Source organism: Alexandromys fortis, unplaced genomic scaffold (assembly GCF_014885135.2).
Source record: "Alexandromys fortis isolate MF-2015 unplaced genomic scaffold, M_Fortis_MF-2015_v1.1 scaffold_230, whole genome shotgun sequence".
In the NCBI taxonomy this organism is placed as follows: Eukaryota; Metazoa; Chordata; class Mammalia; order Rodentia; family Cricetidae; genus Alexandromys; species Alexandromys fortis.
In genome coordinates, this window is record NW_026068206.1 from 1,747,217 (window position 1) to 1,765,103 (window position 17,887).

Sequence of the window (17,887 nt, forward strand, 5' to 3'; positions counted from 1 at the left end):
TCCAAGACTTTTATCATAAAGGGATGTGGAATTTTGTCAAATGCTTTTTCAGCATCTAATGAAATGATCATATGGTTTTTTCTTTCAGCTTATTTATATGATGTATTACATTGATAGATTTTCGTATGTTGAACCAGCCCTGCATCTCTGGGATAAAGCCTACTTGATCATAATGGATAATTTTTCTAATTGTTGTTGGATTCGGTTTGCCAGTATTTCCTTGAGGATTTTTGCGTCGATGTTCATGAGTGAGATGGCCTATAATTCTCTTTCCTGGTAGAGTCTTTGTGTGGTTTTGGTATCAGAGTAACTGTAGTTTCATAAAAAGAATTTGGTAATGACTCTTCTGTTTCTATATTGTGAAATGCATTAAGGAGTATAGGTATTAGGTCTTCTTGGAAGTTCTGGTAGAATTCCGCATTGAAACCATCTGGTCCTGGGCTCTTTTTGGTAGGGAGGTTTTTTGTAACATCTTCTAATTCTTCGCGACTAACAGGTCTATTTAGATTGTCCACCTGATCCTAATTTAACTTTGGTACATGGTATTTATCTTAAAAAGTGTCCATTTCTTTTACATTTTCGAGTTTTGTAGCATACAGGCTTTTGTAGTAAGATCTAATGATGCTCTGGATTTCCTCTGTGTCTGTGGTTATGCCCCCCTTTTCTTTTCTGATCTTATTAATTTGCATATTCTCTCTCTGCCGTTTGATTAGTTTGGATAGGGGTTTATCAATCTTGTTGATTTTCTCCAGGAACCAGCTTTTTGTTTCATTGAGTCTTTGGATTGTTTTCTGTGTTTCTATTTTGTTGATTTCAACCCTCAGTTTGATTATTTCCAGTCTTCTACTTCTCCTAGGTGAGTCTGCTTTTTTTTTTTTTTCTAAAGATTTCAGTTGGGCTGTTAAGTCTCCAAAGTGTGCCTTCTCTGTTTTCTTTAAGTGGGCACTTAGTGCTATGGACTTTCCTCTCAGGACTGCTTTCATAGTGTCCCATAAGTTTGAGTATGTTGGTTTTTTTTTTTATTTTCATTGAATTCAAGGAATACTATAATTTCTTTCTTTATTTCTTCCTTAATCCAGGAAGGTTCAGTAGTTGACTGTCCAGTTTCCACGAGTTTGTAGGCTTTCTGGGGTAGCATTGTTGTTGAATTCTAACTTTAATCAATGGTGATCTGATAAGACACAGGCGGTTACTAAAATTTTTTTGTAACTGTGGAAGTTTGCTTTGTTACCGAGTATGTGGTCAATTTTTAAGACGGTTCCATGCGCTGCAGAGAAGAAGGTATATTCTTTCCTATTTGGGTGGAATATTCTATAGATGTCTGTTAAGTCCAATTGATTCATTAACTCCATTAATTCTCTAATTTCTCTGTTAGGTTTCTGTCTGATTGACCTGTCCATTGGTGAGAGAGGAGTGTTGAAGTCTCCTACTATTAGTGTGTGCGGTTTGATGGCTGCCTTGAGTTTTAGTAATGTTTCTTTTACGTATGTGGGTGCTTTTATATTAGGGGCATAGATATTCAGGATTGAGACTTCCTCCTGATGAATTGTTCCTGTTATGAGTATAAAATGTCCCTCTCCATCATTTGTGATTGATTTAAGTTTGAAGTCAACTTTGTTAGAAATTAGTAAGGCCACACCTGCTTGTTTCTTAGGTCCATTTGCTTGATAAGCCTTTTCCCAGCCCTTTACTCTGAGAAGGTGCCTGTCTTTGTGTTTGTGGTGTGTTTCTTGTAAACAGCAGAATGTTGGATCCTGTTTTCGTATCCAATCTCTTAGCCTGTGCCTTTTTATAGGTGAGTTGAGCCCATTGACATTAAGTGATATTAATGACCAGGGGTTGTTAACTCCGGTCACTTTTTTAGTAGTAGATTTCATGTGCATCCCTTCTTTGAGTTGCGCTGGTGAAGGGTCTCTAGATGTCTGAGTTATTGTGGTCATTGTTGGACTCCTTGGTTAGTGATTTTCCTTCTACTACTTTCTGTAAGGCTGGATTTGTGGCTACGTATTCTTTAAATTTGTTTTTATCCTGGAAAATTTTGTTTTCTCTATTTATAGTGAATGAAAGCTTGGCTGGGTATAGTAGTCTGGGCTTGCATCCATGGTCTCTTAGTTTTTGCAGTACATCTATCCGGGACCATCTGGCTTTCATGGTTTCCATAGAGAAGTCGGGTGTAAGTCTGATAGGTTTACCTTTGTAAGTAACTTGTCCTTTTTCCTTTGAGGCTCTTAATATTCTTTCTTTATTCTGTATGCTTTGTGTTTTGATTATTATATGGCGAGGGGATTTTTTTTTTTGATCCAGCCTATTCTGTGTTCTGTATGCTTCTTGAACCTTCATAGGTACATCTTTCTTTAGGTTGGGAAAGTTTTCTTCTATAATTTTATTAAATATTTTTTCTGGACCGTTGAGCTGCACTTCTCCTTCTTCTACTCCAATTATTCTCAGGTTTGGTCTTTTTATTGTGTCCCATATTTCCTGAATGTTTTGTGATGAGAATTTTTTGGTTTTGCTGTGTTCTTTGATCAGTGTGTTTATTTTCTCTATGGTATCTTCAGTGTCTGATATTCTTTCTTCTATCTCTTGTATTCTGTTGGTAGTACTTGTCTCTGTAGTTTCTGTTCGTTTACCCAGATTTTCCATCTCCAACCTTCCCTCGCTTTGTGTTTTATTACTTCCATTTCATTCTTCAAGTCTTGAACTGCTTCCCTTACCTGTTTGATTGCTTTTTCTTGTTTCTCTTGGTTTTCTTGGGTATCTTTGAGCGATTTATTCATTTCCTCTACCTTTTTGTTTGTAATCTCTAATTGTTTATGGCAGTTTTTCACCTCCTGTTTAAGGTCTTCTATTATTTTCATATAATTCACTTTTGAGTCGATTTCTTCTAATTCTTCTGGAGTAGGATGTACAATTCTTCTTATTTCGGGATTCCTGGATTCTGGTGAAGTCATGTTGCCTTTCAGGTTGTTGGAGGAAGTCTTGCATTGGAGCATTCCCATCTCCTCCTTCAAATGGAGCCAGGAGAGGCCTGGTGTCTTGGTCCAGTCTTTGCTTTGAATGAGTCTCTGGGTGTATCTCTTCAGTGTAGAAGCAGGGACCGTCCTGTCGAGCTGGAACTCCTCAGCACCCAAACATGGATGACCGTCCAGATGGAACTCCTCAGCACCGCTCTGGGTGGGTTGTGGATGCAAGCCTGATGTCTCTCCTGGTGCTGGGATTGGATCTCCTTGCTGCTTGGGTGGCTTGTAAACAAAGGGCCTATCTTGCTTGCTGCAGGCAGGCTATTGAGACAAAGGAGCTACTACCCTCTTGTTTGCCCTCCTGATTTGGATTCTGTCCCTGAGCCTGAACAAGCTGAGCTGGGAGATGTTATGTGGTCAAAGAGGGGAGGGAGTCAGACGGAGGGGGGAGGGTTGTGGATACAAGCTGGGTGGGATAGGAAGAGAGAGGACGTATCAGGCAGTATAGCCCCTGAGGATGACCAAGAAGTGTAGGCTGCTTTAAATCTTAATCATGGCAGATATATAGGCTCATTTATCAACCTCTTATTCTTAGATGAGATAACAGTCACAGTTTCCCCAATCCTACCCGGTGTGGTGTTTGGTTGGAGTCAAATTGTTATTGTCTAAAGTTTCTTTCTTTCTTTGTTTTTTTCACATTGCTAATTTTTTTCTTTCATGGTCATAGCTAGAGAAAAAGTTTTTCATCTCCTTGAGCCTTTAATATTTTTATGTATTTATGATTTTTCAGTCACAATAAGAACATCAGGAAAATATATTTTGCTTCCCTCTTTGCAGAAGCTGAAGTTTTCCCTTAAAACTTTCACATTAATTTTGGCATATGATACCTATCTAAAAACTTGTCCATTTCTTTTACATTTTCCAATTTTGTGGAGTATAGGCTTTTGTAGCATGACCTAATGATTATCTGAATTTCTTCAGTGTCTGTTGTTATGTCCTTCTTTTGATTTCTGATTTTGTTAATTTGGGTATTCTCTCTCCACCTTTAATCAAAAGGTTTAGATAAGGGTTTGTCAATCTTGTTGATTTTCTTAAAGAACCTGCTCTTTGTTTCATTGATTCTTTGAATTGTTTTCTGTGTTTCTGCTTTGTTGATTTCAGCCCTCAGTTTAATTATTTGCAGTCTTCTACTCCTCCTGGGTGAGTTTGCTTCTTTTTTTTCTAGAGCTTTCAGGTGTGTTGTTAAGTCTCTAATGTGAGCTTTCTCCATTTTCTTTATGTGGGCACTTTGTGTTATGAACTTTCCTCTTAGCACTGCTTTCATAGTGTCCCATAAGTTTGGGTATGTTGTGTCTTCATTTTTGTTGAATTCAAGGAAGACTTTAATTTCTTTCTTTATTTCTTCCTTGACCCAGGGGTGGTTCAGTAGTTGACTGTTCAGTTTCCATGAGGGTAGTATTGTTATTAAATTCTAACATGGTGATCTGATAAGTCAAAGGTGGTTACTCCAAGTTTTTTGTATCTGTGGATGTTTGCTTTGTTACTGAGTATGTGATCAATTTTCGAGAAGGTTCCATGAGGTGCTGAGAAGGTATATTCTTTCCTGTTTGGGTGGAATGTTCTATAGATTTCTGTTAAGTTTATTTGATTAATTACACCTGTTAGTTCTCTTATTTCTCTGTTAATTTTCTGTCTGGTTGATCTGTCCATTGGCAAGAGACGGGTGTTGAAATCTCCCACTATTAGTGTGTGTGGTTTGATGTGTGATTTGAGTTTTAGTAATGTTTCTTTTACATATGTGGGTATTTTTATATTAGGGACATATATATATTTAGGATTGAGACTTCAATAAGCAAATAAGACTAATTTATTGTAAGAGTTTTCTCTCGTGCAAAGTCCAAGGCCCTCCCCACTATATCCAGGTTGAGCAAGGGTGTTTTGCACTCTCTTAAGATAGGAGGGAGGCAGGGAAAGGGTTGTGGAAGGAGTGGAGGGAGAGGAGGAAGTGGGAATTTGTATTGGTATTTTTTTTAATTAATAAAATTTAACAAATGAGAACAAAAGAGTTTTCTCTCTTTGAAATGAGTCAGTTCCATCTATCTTTCAACACTAAAGTTTATTAGTATTTTGTGAGCATGTTATGATAAAAACATTGACAAAGGTATAGAACGTTGCATGTATTTCCACAATTTCAGGATTTATTGATTAATAATAAATTCATACGTTGTGTCAGTAAGTTGACTATACATCAGCAATTACCCCTGATGGCCATTGGAAATGGGAAGTTCTTTTATTCAAGTCTTACTAATATTAACACTCATCTTATGCATTTCATGTTACACAATGACAAATAGGATAAGGAATTGCTAAGAATTATTAAATTAATAACCATTAAAGAGACTACAGGATTCAAAGAAGTTTTCGTAAAAGCTTGAACAGTACACTCTTACAAATGCAAGAGGAGCCATTGGAGGTAGTTAGGTAAGCCATTTAGGAACCCTATCCTGAAGGAATTTTGCAAGACAAAAATCTCTTCAAGACAAACTTGGTCCAAGGGTAGTCCACATGTGGTCAACTCATCTAATGTCAATTCTAGTTAGCCATGGCAGGAAGGTAGGGCCATCATGAACAGCAGTTCTGGAGTCAGAGCTGAAAATTTCTCACTTGTTGATTTCATGATACATGTACCACAAGATCTGATGATAAAAAAATAAGTCTCCACACATCAGTGTTAGGGTTATCTCCTTTTATATGAATGTTGTATCATTTATTTGTCTGGTGTGTATGATAAACTTTTTGGAATTGTTTTTTGCTTTATATGGTTTTGAAATGCCCATATTCCCATGTGGTCTTCATTTAATTTTACTACAGAAGTTCAGAGAAGGTAAGAGTCAAATTGCCTAAACAGATTATTTTTTAGTCTGTGTCCCATGGTTCTTACTGTGTTATTCATTTCCAATAAATAAAACAGGAAGTCATTCTGCCTTGGGATTTGTATTCAAAACTCAGCATTTTGTTCTTAGTTCTGTTCCTTCATCTGTCTCAACAGCCCTGTGTGATTGAGGGGATGGGCAGATGAACCACTGTTTGCCCTAGTGGAGAATCAGGTTTGATGTCTCAGCACTCACACAAAGTTAATGTTCAGTAACTCCACCTTCAAGACATGTGATGCCCTCTTCTTGTCTGCCTAGGCATCAGGTCCTCATGTGATGCCTATCTATACATACAGGCAAAACACTCCAACACATGACATAAAATGAAGACACCTTTGAAAGAAGTAGCAAATGGCCTCTGGGGCAGGGGATGGAAATAGAATCACTTGGTGCAGGGTACCACCTGAAAACACCAATTGCAATAGCTTAGAGCAGAGCACACTGTACTCTTTCTTCTTCTTCCCACCGCGGGCAGAACCCATGCCCTTTACAGAACACTTAGGCAAGTTCGTTTTGTGGCTTGAAAATTAAGTGTCTCTTCTCTAAACATTTAAGCAAAGAATGAAAAGAAAAGCAAAATTCGATAATAAAATTGTGCTGTGTGAAGGAGATGATGCTTTGTTCATATAAAAGAAAAAAGAAAAAAAAATGTCTTCCAAAGGCATAGTTGAAATCTTTTGAGGAATACTGCTTGGCCTGCTTAAGAGCGTTATTTAGAAAGTTCTTTTTGTTTCTGAGAGTGCGGGGGAATGGGAGGGATTACAACGAGAGTATATGGGGGGGCATCTGAAGGGTCAAAAAGCAAGGAAAAAGGTGATGTAATTGTATTTTAATTAAAAATATGTATAAGATTCTGGGTATGGTGGCACAGGCCTTTAATCCCAGAATTTGGGAAGCAGAAGCTGGTGGATCTTTGGGAATTCAAGACCAGCCTGCTCTATCTAGAAAGCAAACTCCAAGACAGTCAGGGCTACATAGTGAGCAAGTTTTTCATAAAAAAAGTATTAAAAATATCATTTTTCCCTTTTTTCAAGACAGGATTTCTTTGTAGCTTTGTAGCCTGTCCTGGAACTTGCTCTGTAGATCAGGATGGCCACGAACTCACAGAGACTCTGCCTACCAAGTGCTGGGATTAAAGGCATGTACCACCACCTCCTGGCTAAAAATAAAGCCTTTTAAGTATTTTGTAGGACCAGGAAAAAAGTATGTTTGCTTGTGTTGCCTATTTTGAAACATTAGCAAAATAAACCATTAACTGCTTTCTTCCCACAGATGAGGGGTATGTCTGATAAGTCACTGAGACTAGTGTTGTCCACATTTAGCAACATACGGGAAGAACTCGGACATCTTCAAAATGACTTGACAGTAAGATTTGATTCGAGATTTCTTTCCAAAATGTTTCTGATTCTTAGCTTTCTAACAGAAATCAAATCATTCAATATACTTTTAAAATGTATTGCAACACTACAATATTACAACTACCTAGACACAAATTATTTGTGAAATAGCTAATTAGCATTGAAAGATGACAAAAGAACTTCCCCATGGGTGCAGGAGTATATATTGACATGCACCAATCATTTAATTTACCACTAAAATAATTTAGTGCTTAAAGCCAGGGTTGCCTACAAAATTAAAACAACCCTAGTCATTTAATAAAAATTCCCTTCGTTACTGTAATAATAAAGTGTGCTTTGAATTTGTCTTTAAATAAAACAACTTGAAAACCCCTTCCTGCCAATACTTAACCTTTCATATTTTCTTATTTTAATTGTACTTTTGGTGCCATCAGGTAGAACATTCTGAATGCTCTCTTCACAGTGAAAAACACCTTGAGGACTTTGGAGCACTTTTTTCCTAATTTTCTGCATCTCATGAGTGTAGTTGAACATTAATTTGAAAATTGTCCACCTGCTGGGATTAAGAAGTCTTTGTAGATTGAAGTAAGACATAAAAATGATTGAGCACTTTCTGCTTCATTGTACTTAGCAGTAGCCAATCCATCAAAACAGCCCTTCTAATACATGTTTTCAAAGCTTGGGTTTTTCTATCTTAGCTTTTGCCTGACTTTGAAGAATTCTACTTTTTTAAGCAGTTACAGATGAAACAAGTTTTTATTTAAATTTTGCAACATAAACAAGTCTTTGCCTGTTAACAGTTTTATATAACTCTGAGTCCTAATAAGTAATTTATGCCTTTAGTCTCTGGAAAATGACAAGATAAGACTTGAGAAGGACTTGACATTCAAAGAAAATCAAATAAAAGAGTATGAAGAACTCTTGGCATCGGTGAGAGCAAATAATCGCCAACAGCAAGTAAGTCAATGTCTTTTGTAGTTGATACTCTAGATTGATAGCTTTCCATATGCACAATTACTGGCATACTGAAGTTCTAAGATACAGTTCAGAGAGTCTTAGTGTGATGGAACACTATGTTCACCTAAGAATTGAACAGCTTTGCATATTTTTGTGTGTTTTTGTTTTTTTTTTGGGGGGGGGTGGGTTTGAGACAAAGTTTCTCTGTCACTTTGGTGTCTGTCCTGGAACTAGCTCTTGTAGACCAGGCTGGCCTCGAACTCACAGAGATCTCCCTGCTTCTGCCTTCCGAGTGCTGGGATTAAAGGCATTCAACACCACCGCCCGGCTATCTTTGCATATTTTCAACAACTGAATGTCTTCTCAAACACACACACACACACACACACACACACACACACACAAAACAAAACCTGGCAACATTATGTGTTATATAGTATATGTAGCACACAGTTCTCTGTACTTTGGAGCAACATGATTTGTCACTGAAAGTCGATGTTGACTCATTCTTTTAATCTAATGCTATGTTAATGGAAAAAGAAGCTTTGTAGATCTTGTTTGTTTACTGAATAAACAAGGGAATGAACTCTATGCACTTTTATACTTGACTTAGCAGAGATAAATCTAACCAAACTCTAATGATGCCCAAGAGTTTGTTCTCTCTTTTTTTTTCTCATGGCTTTCCCAAAGATTTTATAAAGTTGATATTTTTTTACCATGATCAAAGGCATGATTATTTTAGTGACTATTAGTATACTATGATGTGGTCAGACTATCATAAGTATAATAATAAATTGGGGCACTGAAAATTTTATGTAAATGTTTCTTTTTACTCAAGTTAGGCAAATGAGATTAGGGACAATCTTAATGTTTAGTATGATGTTTAAAATATCATCTAAAGGCAAGAATCTCAAAAGATTCAGTTTGAAACATTTGCTTTATTTTTCGCAATGAATCACTTAAAAGGCCATTTCAACTTTAAAATCAAAATGCATTTTCTTATGGACTTGTGTCTTCTTTGCAGCAAGGACTTCAAGACTCAAACTCAAAATGTCAGACATTGGAAGAAAATAACCTTTCTCTTCGACATACACTATCAGACATGGAATACAGACTAAAAGAACTGGAGTATTGTAAACGTAATTTAGAGCAAGAGAATAAAAACCTTAGAATACAGGTACTAATCTTTATAGTATTGTCCTACTTAACTAATTATAAAGCTATCATTGTTAACAGAATATACAAACTTTACCTTGTGAAGTACATTGACTCCTTTCTGTTGACCTTAAATGAAAGCTTTATCATGCTGACACTTGAACTTTGTCAAATAATCTCTCAATGTCATTTTTATTATTTCAATGTCTTATTTAATCACACAGTATTCATGTAATAATAAATACTGAAGCCTAATATATATTTCCTTCTTAAAAATCCAATTACACACAGTTATTTTGGTTTTGTACAGGTCTCTGAGACTTGCACAGGCCCAATACTACAGGCTAAAATGGATGAGATTGGCAACCATTATATGGAGATGGTAAAAAACTTAAGAATTGAGAAAGACAGAGAAATCAGCAAGTTAAGGGTATGTTGATCCTACATTGAATAAATATACATGTCTATAGAAACTTTTTTCAACAAAAGTGATGCTTGGACCTTGAGAGGTAACTGAGATGTTTAATCATGGGGAGCAGAGTTTGGGTCTGATCACCAATGTAACAAGCCAGTCAGCCTTCAGATGCCTGTAACTACAGCTCTCCAAGATCTAGCTCCCTCCTTTGGCCTCCTGAAACATCCATGAAAAGAAAAATTTTATTAAAGAAAATGATCTTTTATCACCATCAGCATCACTCCCCCGCCCTATTACCATTAAAAAGAAAAATAAATATGATTGTTTTAATTTTAAATCTACAAAGAAAAATATGTAAGTTAAAGATTTTTTTATTTATTTTTACTTAAATATTTCCACCTCCTCCCATTTCCCTCTCCCTCCTTTCCCTCCCTCTCCAGTCCAAAGAGCAGTCAGGGTTCCCTGCCCTGTGGGAAGTCCAAGGTCCTCCCCCTCCATCCAGGTTTAGGAAAGTGAGCATCCCACAAAGACTAGGCTCCCATAAAGCCAGTACATGCAGTAGGATCAAAACCCAGTGCCATTGTCCTTGGCTTCTGAGTCAGTCCTCCTTGTCCAATATGTTCATATAGTCCTGTTTGATCACATGCTCCATCAGTCCCAATCCAGCTTCCTTTGGTGAGCTCCCATTAGATCAGCCCCACCATCTCAGTGGGTGTGTGCACCCCTCGTGGTCCTGACTTTCATGCTCATGTTCTCCATCCTTCTGCTCCTCATTTGGACCTTGGGAGCTCAGTCCAGTGCTCCAATGTGGGTCTCTGTCTCTAGCTTCATCCATCAACAGACGAAGGTTCTATGGTGATATGGAAGATATTCGTCAGTATGGCTATAGGATAGGGCCAGTTCATGCTCCCTCTCCTCAGCTGCCCAAGGATCTAGCTGGGGACATCTCCATGGACACCTGGGAAACTCTCTAGAGTCAAGTCTCTTGCCAAGCCTAAAATGGCTCCCTTAATTAGGATATATACTTCCCTGCTCCCATATCCACCCTTCCTCCATCCCAACCGTCCCATTCCCCCAAGCTCTCCCCATCCCCCCTTCCCACTTTTTCTCCCCATTTCCCCTTACCCCCACCCCACCCCCAAGTTTCCAATTTTTGCCTAGCAATCTTGTCTCCTTCCAATATCCAGGAGGATAACTATATGTTTTTCTTTGGGTTCACCTTCTTATTTAGCTTCTCTAGGATCACGGATTATAGGTTCAAGGTTTTCTAAAACCGTGACTTAAAATTATATTTCTGAATATTAAAAAGCAATGAAATTTCTAAGTGCTATCTTAAGTTAAATTATTTTCTACTGTAGGTTAATTTTTCTTCTCAGATGTTAAAAAGATATTAATTTCATTACCTTGATTTTTATTAATTTTTAACAATTTATGTTTAGGATATGGGTGGAGGACCCTTCATAAAATTGCATGTTTACTCAGAAAAGAGTAATATTTAAAATTATACAGCTAAGAGCCATAGTTTATCTGAGTGATTATAAATATTTTAATTAACTTTTCTTAATTAAACAATTACACACCAGCCAGTCGCACGCCTTTAATCCCAGAACTCAGGAGGCAGAGGCAGGCAGATCTCTGTGAGTTCTTGAGATCAGCCTGGTCTACAAGAGCTAGTTCCAGGACAGGCTCCAAAGCTACAGAGAAACCCTGTCTCAAAAAAATCAAAATAAAAATAATAATAATTACACCATTTCCCCCTTTTCATTCCTCCCTCCAATCCCTTCTGTATATATACCCATCCTTTGCTTTCTCTAGATAGCCTGGCCTCTTTTACTTTAAAATGTTACTATTACATATTTTTTACAAATGCCTAAATACATAAATACAACCTACTCAGCCCATTTAATGTTACTTGTATGTATATAATTTTAAAGTTAAGCATTTGGTATTGAATAGCCAATTAAGGAATTCATCCCTAAGGAAACTTATTTCTCCCACTCTCTGCATTCTGTAGTTGCCTACAATTCTTTGGCTATGGGTTCAGCCTAGTGAGATCTTCCCTTTCTGTGTTAGCATGTCTATTGGGGTTATACTTCTTCGTGTCTTTTTTAGGCAGCCATATTGTTGAGGTACCATGGGTGAAATTTCCTAGTCATTTCTAGAAGGTCAGTCTACAGCAGATTTATAGGTTCTCTGGCTTTTAGAATCTTCCTGCCCCTACCCCCTCCCCCATTCCTTTCATGATGCTCCCTGAGACTTAGGTTCAGGAATTATGTTTTTGATATATCAATTGAGGCTGGACACCTTATGATCATTTGCTCTCTGTATTATATTGGATTTCATCCATCTATAATTTACATCAAAATTAGAACATTTGCAAGAATATAGTATGTTGCCTTATAATTCCATGCTGAATTGATTTAACTAACCCTTTTTATTATGTCCTAAATGTAGTCAGATGCATTTGAATATTTTAATGAACAAAATGGCCAATGATTTTTCTCATCTTATATCAATGAAATTTTTTTTCTAAAATAAATTAAATGAAACTTAATTTGTTAATATATCTACTGATCATTCTGAAATTTCTTCCACTGGTTTCCTCTTTTCCAACCTAATGTTATTACTAGCACTTTAACCAAGCAGCTTCTATTCCCATATATGTGGAAGTGAGGAAGACAAAATTTGTGATTTGTATTTGAGCATCTTTTCTTTTGAGTTGCAGCCATTATTATATTATTCTGGATTCCTTCTGGGATTCATTTTAACTCTTTTGAAAATAATGCTTATCTCTCTGGGATTCTGTGAGAATTCATTTAAGACATGCATCACGAATTATTTTGTGAACTGAAAGTTACAGCGTAACATTAAGATTGAAGGTGCCTTAATTAGTGTTTGAAGAAATATGAAATGCCTATTTTCTGAGCCTTACTTTATTGCTCTGGCCTAAAGCAATTGCTTGTACTTTAATTGTAAATATCAAACACAAATTTTTAAAATGAGAAATTTCTAACTGATATTTCAGATTATATTTTATATCAACAAAATTTGCTACACATTTATGGAAATTGATACATTATTTTTCATTTGATGACGTGGCATAACTATACTTCACTGGAGTTGTATGTTTTTTAAAAATAATTATAATAAAATTCCTATTTCTAAATCCTTAGTCTCAATTAAACCAGTACCAAAAAGATGTTTCCAAAAGAGAAGGAAGTTGCAGTGACTTCCAATTCAAGCTTCATGAACTAACAAGCTTGCTAGAAGAAAAGGATTCTCTTATAAAGCGTCAATCAGAGGTAAGAAGAAGAGGAAAATACATGGTGGAGAAGAATGGTACAATAGGTTCTGTAGAATAAATACTTTCCATAGATTAAGAAAGAAGACATTAAACTGCAGGGATGGTTCAGTTGTGAAAGACTAGACATTTAGAACATCAAGGAAAGGACACCTTACAAGGACATACTTTACTACATATGAGAGGACATATGTGGATAGTAAGATTTCCACTTGAGAAATAATTCAACTGAAAGAAAAAAACTGAAGTTAAAGGAAAAAGATGGGTGTTGTACTTTTACTATTTCTAAGATATTTAATTTATATTTCATTAGCAGTGAAATTACTCAAAGCCCGTGATCTCACTCCTAGGTCATGAACTAATCTTTCATTAAGGTACTATATTATATGAGCAGCAAGTAGCCCCAAATCTGTCATACAATAAGTACTAAAGGAACTATTAAAAACAATGGGCTAATATTTTATTGCTGTTATTTAAAAATGTCACTTGCAGTTTTCTGTTTGGACTCTGCATCTACTTCCTTATTGAAATTTCATCATCATCATCATTATTAATTAGCCTAACTTTAAACTGTTCAAAACAAAAGCAATCACATTCTCACACTGAGAGAAGCATGTCCAACCAATTGTTGATATCCTACCTCAGTTAGTGGGGTTCTTCAAAGGCATGTATAGCATTTTGGCTACTGTGGATCAAGATTAGTAGGATTAAAACATTTTATATAAAAACAAAGCAGGAGAAGTGGTGGGGGTTATTCTTAGTAATCATATTAGCTCATGTTTATATTTCTATTTAAAGAATCGTTGTGTTTTCTTTGTAAGGAACTCTCAAAGTTGAGACAGGAAATATATTCATCCCATAACCAACCCTCCAGCGTTGGAAGGACAACAATCACCACAAAAAAGTAATGTACTTTAAAATGGCATTTGAATGTGTGATGTTATTATAAAATTTAAGTTGTTATTCTCTTAGTTGATGTGTAGATCATTATAAAGAGGTTGCTTTTTACTCATAAGCAATTATACTGAAGAATGGATGTTTAGAAAAGGCATTACTACCATAGTTAGGATAATTGTGTATTGTAGCATAATTAATAAAAACACAGAGACAGAAATTGGGGTTCAACCTGAAGGTCAGAAAATCAAACCAGTCAGCCACTGGCTCTTACCTCTACCTCAGTCCAAAAATGGAATTTCAGATTGAGACTGTGTGTGAGAGCTGTCTCCTCCTGCTTTATATTCCACTCTAGGGCTGGAATTAAAGGCATGCACCCCTGTTGCTTGGTTTTTACGGCAAACTAGTGTGACTCCTGGGATTTAAGGTGTGTGTCATCACTGCCTGGTCTGTAAGGCTAATCAGTGCAGCTGTTTTACTCTCTGAACTTCAGGCAAACTTTATTTATTAAAATATAAATGAAATATAACTACGGTGTATCATTTATAGAATGTTAAGTACTAGAGAAGTCAAAATAAATAATTGGTTATTATGTATGACTATATGTATATGACATTATATATATCATTGTGCATGTATATACACATATATATGAAATCTATATATTCTTTAAATATATTTATATTAAATTCCTTTCCCCCTTTCAGTTGGCTAGTTTTTATGGTAGAATATTAATTTTATTCCACTGATCTGTCTGCATTTATGTCATTGTCACACTACTATTATTCCTATAGGTCAGTAAATCTAAAGCAGGAGTGCTACTCTTCAAATCATTCTTGCCTACATTATTTTTCCTACTGGTGGACTCTTGATTTTTTATATGAATGTTAGGTATGTTTGTAGAATTATGTAAAAATGTATTTGTACCTTGTTAATTCTCATTACATTTCATATATCTAATAGTTCTTATCAACATCTTAAAATAGTAACTATTCTAATCCACGTGTATGGGAACGTTTAGAGTTAAACTCTCTTTAATTCATAATTTCCTCTCCAAATTCTTTATTCTTTTGGTTGGAGTATGTGCAGATCTTATGCATGTTGTCACCTTTATTGTGACTTCATATGTTTACCTGCCCTGTTGTTTTGGGAAAATACTTTTTTCTTCATGTTACCTCTGATTCCAAAGTCAATTCTTTTTTCTCTTTTTTTTCTAAATATATATTTTATTTGTTTTACAACCCAACCACTGTTTCCTCTCCTGCCTCTCATCCCTAATCCCTCCCCTCATTTCCTCTCTGCTACCCATCTGCCCCTTCCCAGCTCATCCTCTATCTCTATTCAGAGGGCAGGGCTCCCATTTTTATCAATCAAATATGGCATACTAAATTGATGAGGCAACCCAGTATGAGTATGAGGGTCCCAAAGCCTGCCAAAAGAGTCAAAGATTGCTCCTGCTCCCACTGTTAGGAACCCCCACCAGAAGACCAAACTACAAAATTGTAATATATAATCAGAGGGTCTAGTTAACTTCCATGGAGGCACCCTGTTTGCCGGTTCAGTCTCAGTGAGCTCCTATGAGCACAGGTAGTTGAATCTGTGGGTTTACTTGTGGTGTCCTTGACCCCTCTGGCTCTCACAGTCTTTCCTCCCTATCTTCAGCAGGATTCCCCCCGAGTTCTGTCTAGTGTTTGACTACGGCTCTTTGCATCTATTTCTGTGAGTTGCTACATGAAGCATCTCTAATAATGATTGGGCTAAGCACTAATCTATGAGTGTAGCAGAACATTATTAAGAATCATTTCATTGCTTTTTTCCCATTGTTTTCGGTTTTATCCTAGGTCTCTGGGTTATATAGCATCTTGTTCCTGGCCCACCAGGTAGTATCATGGATGAGATCACTTATGTGGCATAGAACTAAACTGGACCAGCCCATTGGTTGGCCACTCCCATAATTTTTCAGCCACCTATACCCTAACACATCTTGTAAGCAGGACAATTTGTAGATTGAAATTTACGTGACTGGGTTGGTGTCCCCATCCTTTCACTGGATGTCTTGCCTGGTTACAGGAGATGGCCAGTTTAGGGTCCATATTCCCCACTACTAGGAGTCTAGAAGATATCAAAAGATGGAAAGATCTCCCATGCTCGTGGATTAGCAGGATTAGTATAGTAAAAATGGTGATCTTACCAAAAGCAAGATTGATTCAATGCAATCCCCATAAGAATTTTAACATAATTCTTTACAGACATTGAAAGAAAATGACTCATTTTATATAGAAAATCAACAAACTAAGGTAGACAAAACAGTCCTGTACAGTAAAAGAACTTTTGTAGTTATCACCATCCCTGATTTCAAGCTCTACTACAAAGCTATAGCAATAAAAGCTGCATGGTGTTGGCACAAAAGTAGACAGGTGGATCAATGGAATTGGATGAAAGTTTCAGATGTAAATTCATACACCTATGTACATCTGATATTTGATAAAGAAGCCTAAGTAAAATAATGGAGGAAAGAAAGCAAGCATCTTCAATAAATCATGCTGGTCTAAGTGGATGTCAGCATATAAAAGAAAGCAAATAAATCCATATCTATCACTCTGCACAAAACTCAAATCCAAATAGATCAAAGGCTTCAACATAAAACCAGATAGACTGAATCTGACAGAAGAGAAGGTAGGGAATAGCCCTGAACACGTTGGCAAAAGATACAAGTTTCTGAACAGAACACCAATAATGCAATCACTAAGATTGATAATTAATAACTGGGACCTCATGAAACTGAAAAACTTCTATAGAAAGGACACCATCAATAGGACAAATGGCAGCTTTAGACTGGGAAAAGATTTTCTCCAAGACCACATAGAGGGCTGATATCAAAAATATATAAAAAAAAATCAAGAAACTAGATACCATCAAACCAAATAATCCAATTAAAAATGAGATACAGTTCTAAACAGAAAATTCTTAATACAGGAATTTCAAATGGCTGAAAAACACTTAAGAGAGGTACAACATTCTTAGCCATCAGGGAAATGCAAATCAAAACAACTCTGGGATTCCATCTTACACTTGTTGGAATGGCTAAGATTAAAAACACAAGAAACAGCTCATACTGGTGAGGAAGTGAAGCAGGGGGAACACCCCTCCACTGCTGGTGGGAGTGCAAACTAGTAGAGCCACTTTGGAAATCAGTATGTGCTTTCTCAGAAAATTGGGAATCGATGTACCTCAAGACCCAGCTATAAAACTCCTGGGCATATAGCTAAACGATGCTCCATCCTACCACAAGGACACTTGCTCAATTATGTACATAGCACCATTATTTGTAATAGCCAGAAACTGGAAATAACCTCGCTGTCCCTCCACCAAAGAATGGATAAAGAAATTTTGATACATTTACACAATGGAGCATTAAAAACAATGATATCATAAAATTTGAAGGCAAATGAATGGTCCTAGAAAAAAATCATCCTAAGTGAGGTAGTCCAGGCCCAGAAAGGCAAACATGATATGTACTCACTTATGAGTGTATATTAGCTGTAAATGATAATCACACTACAATCCACAGACCCAGAGAGACTCAACCACAAGGATTGCTCAAGGGCAGACACATGGATCTCCATGGAAAGGTGAATACAAGAGATCTTATGGGTGGACTGGGAGTTGTTAGGTATGTGAACATGAAGAATCAGATGGAGGGAGAGAGTACTGAGAGAGACAACAGAAATTGGGGGATATCTTGAGGATGAGCTAGAAACCTAGCACAATGGAAATTCCCAGAAATCTGAGGTTGAAGCTAGCTAAACAAGCAATTCTTTTCATTTTAAGAGATGCTCTTACTGTGCAGCTCTGGTGTTGTAGTTACTTTTCTGTTGCTGTGAAGAGACAGTGACCAAAGCAATATATATATA

At 36.6% G+C, this 17,887-nt stretch overlaps 1 protein-coding gene across 2 annotated transcripts in view; it reads left to right on the top strand.

The window, feature by feature from the left end:
• Pof1b (POF1B actin binding protein) overlaps window positions 1-17,887 on the top strand; it is an 89,372-nt gene that overhangs the window by 61,199 nt on the left and 10,286 nt on the right. For both annotated transcript variants that reach the window (XM_050130223.1, XM_050130222.1), the window contains exons 10-15: window positions 7,166-7,258; window positions 8,095-8,208; window positions 9,233-9,385; window positions 9,674-9,793; window positions 12,952-13,080; window positions 13,901-13,983. In XM_050130223.1, the coding sequence (XP_049986180.1) occupies window positions 7,166-7,258; window positions 8,095-8,208; window positions 9,233-9,385; window positions 9,674-9,793; window positions 12,952-13,080; window positions 13,901-13,983 (692 nt within the window). The remainder of the gene's footprint in view (window positions 1-7,165; window positions 7,259-8,094; window positions 8,209-9,232; window positions 9,386-9,673; window positions 9,794-12,951; window positions 13,081-13,900; window positions 13,984-17,887) is intronic.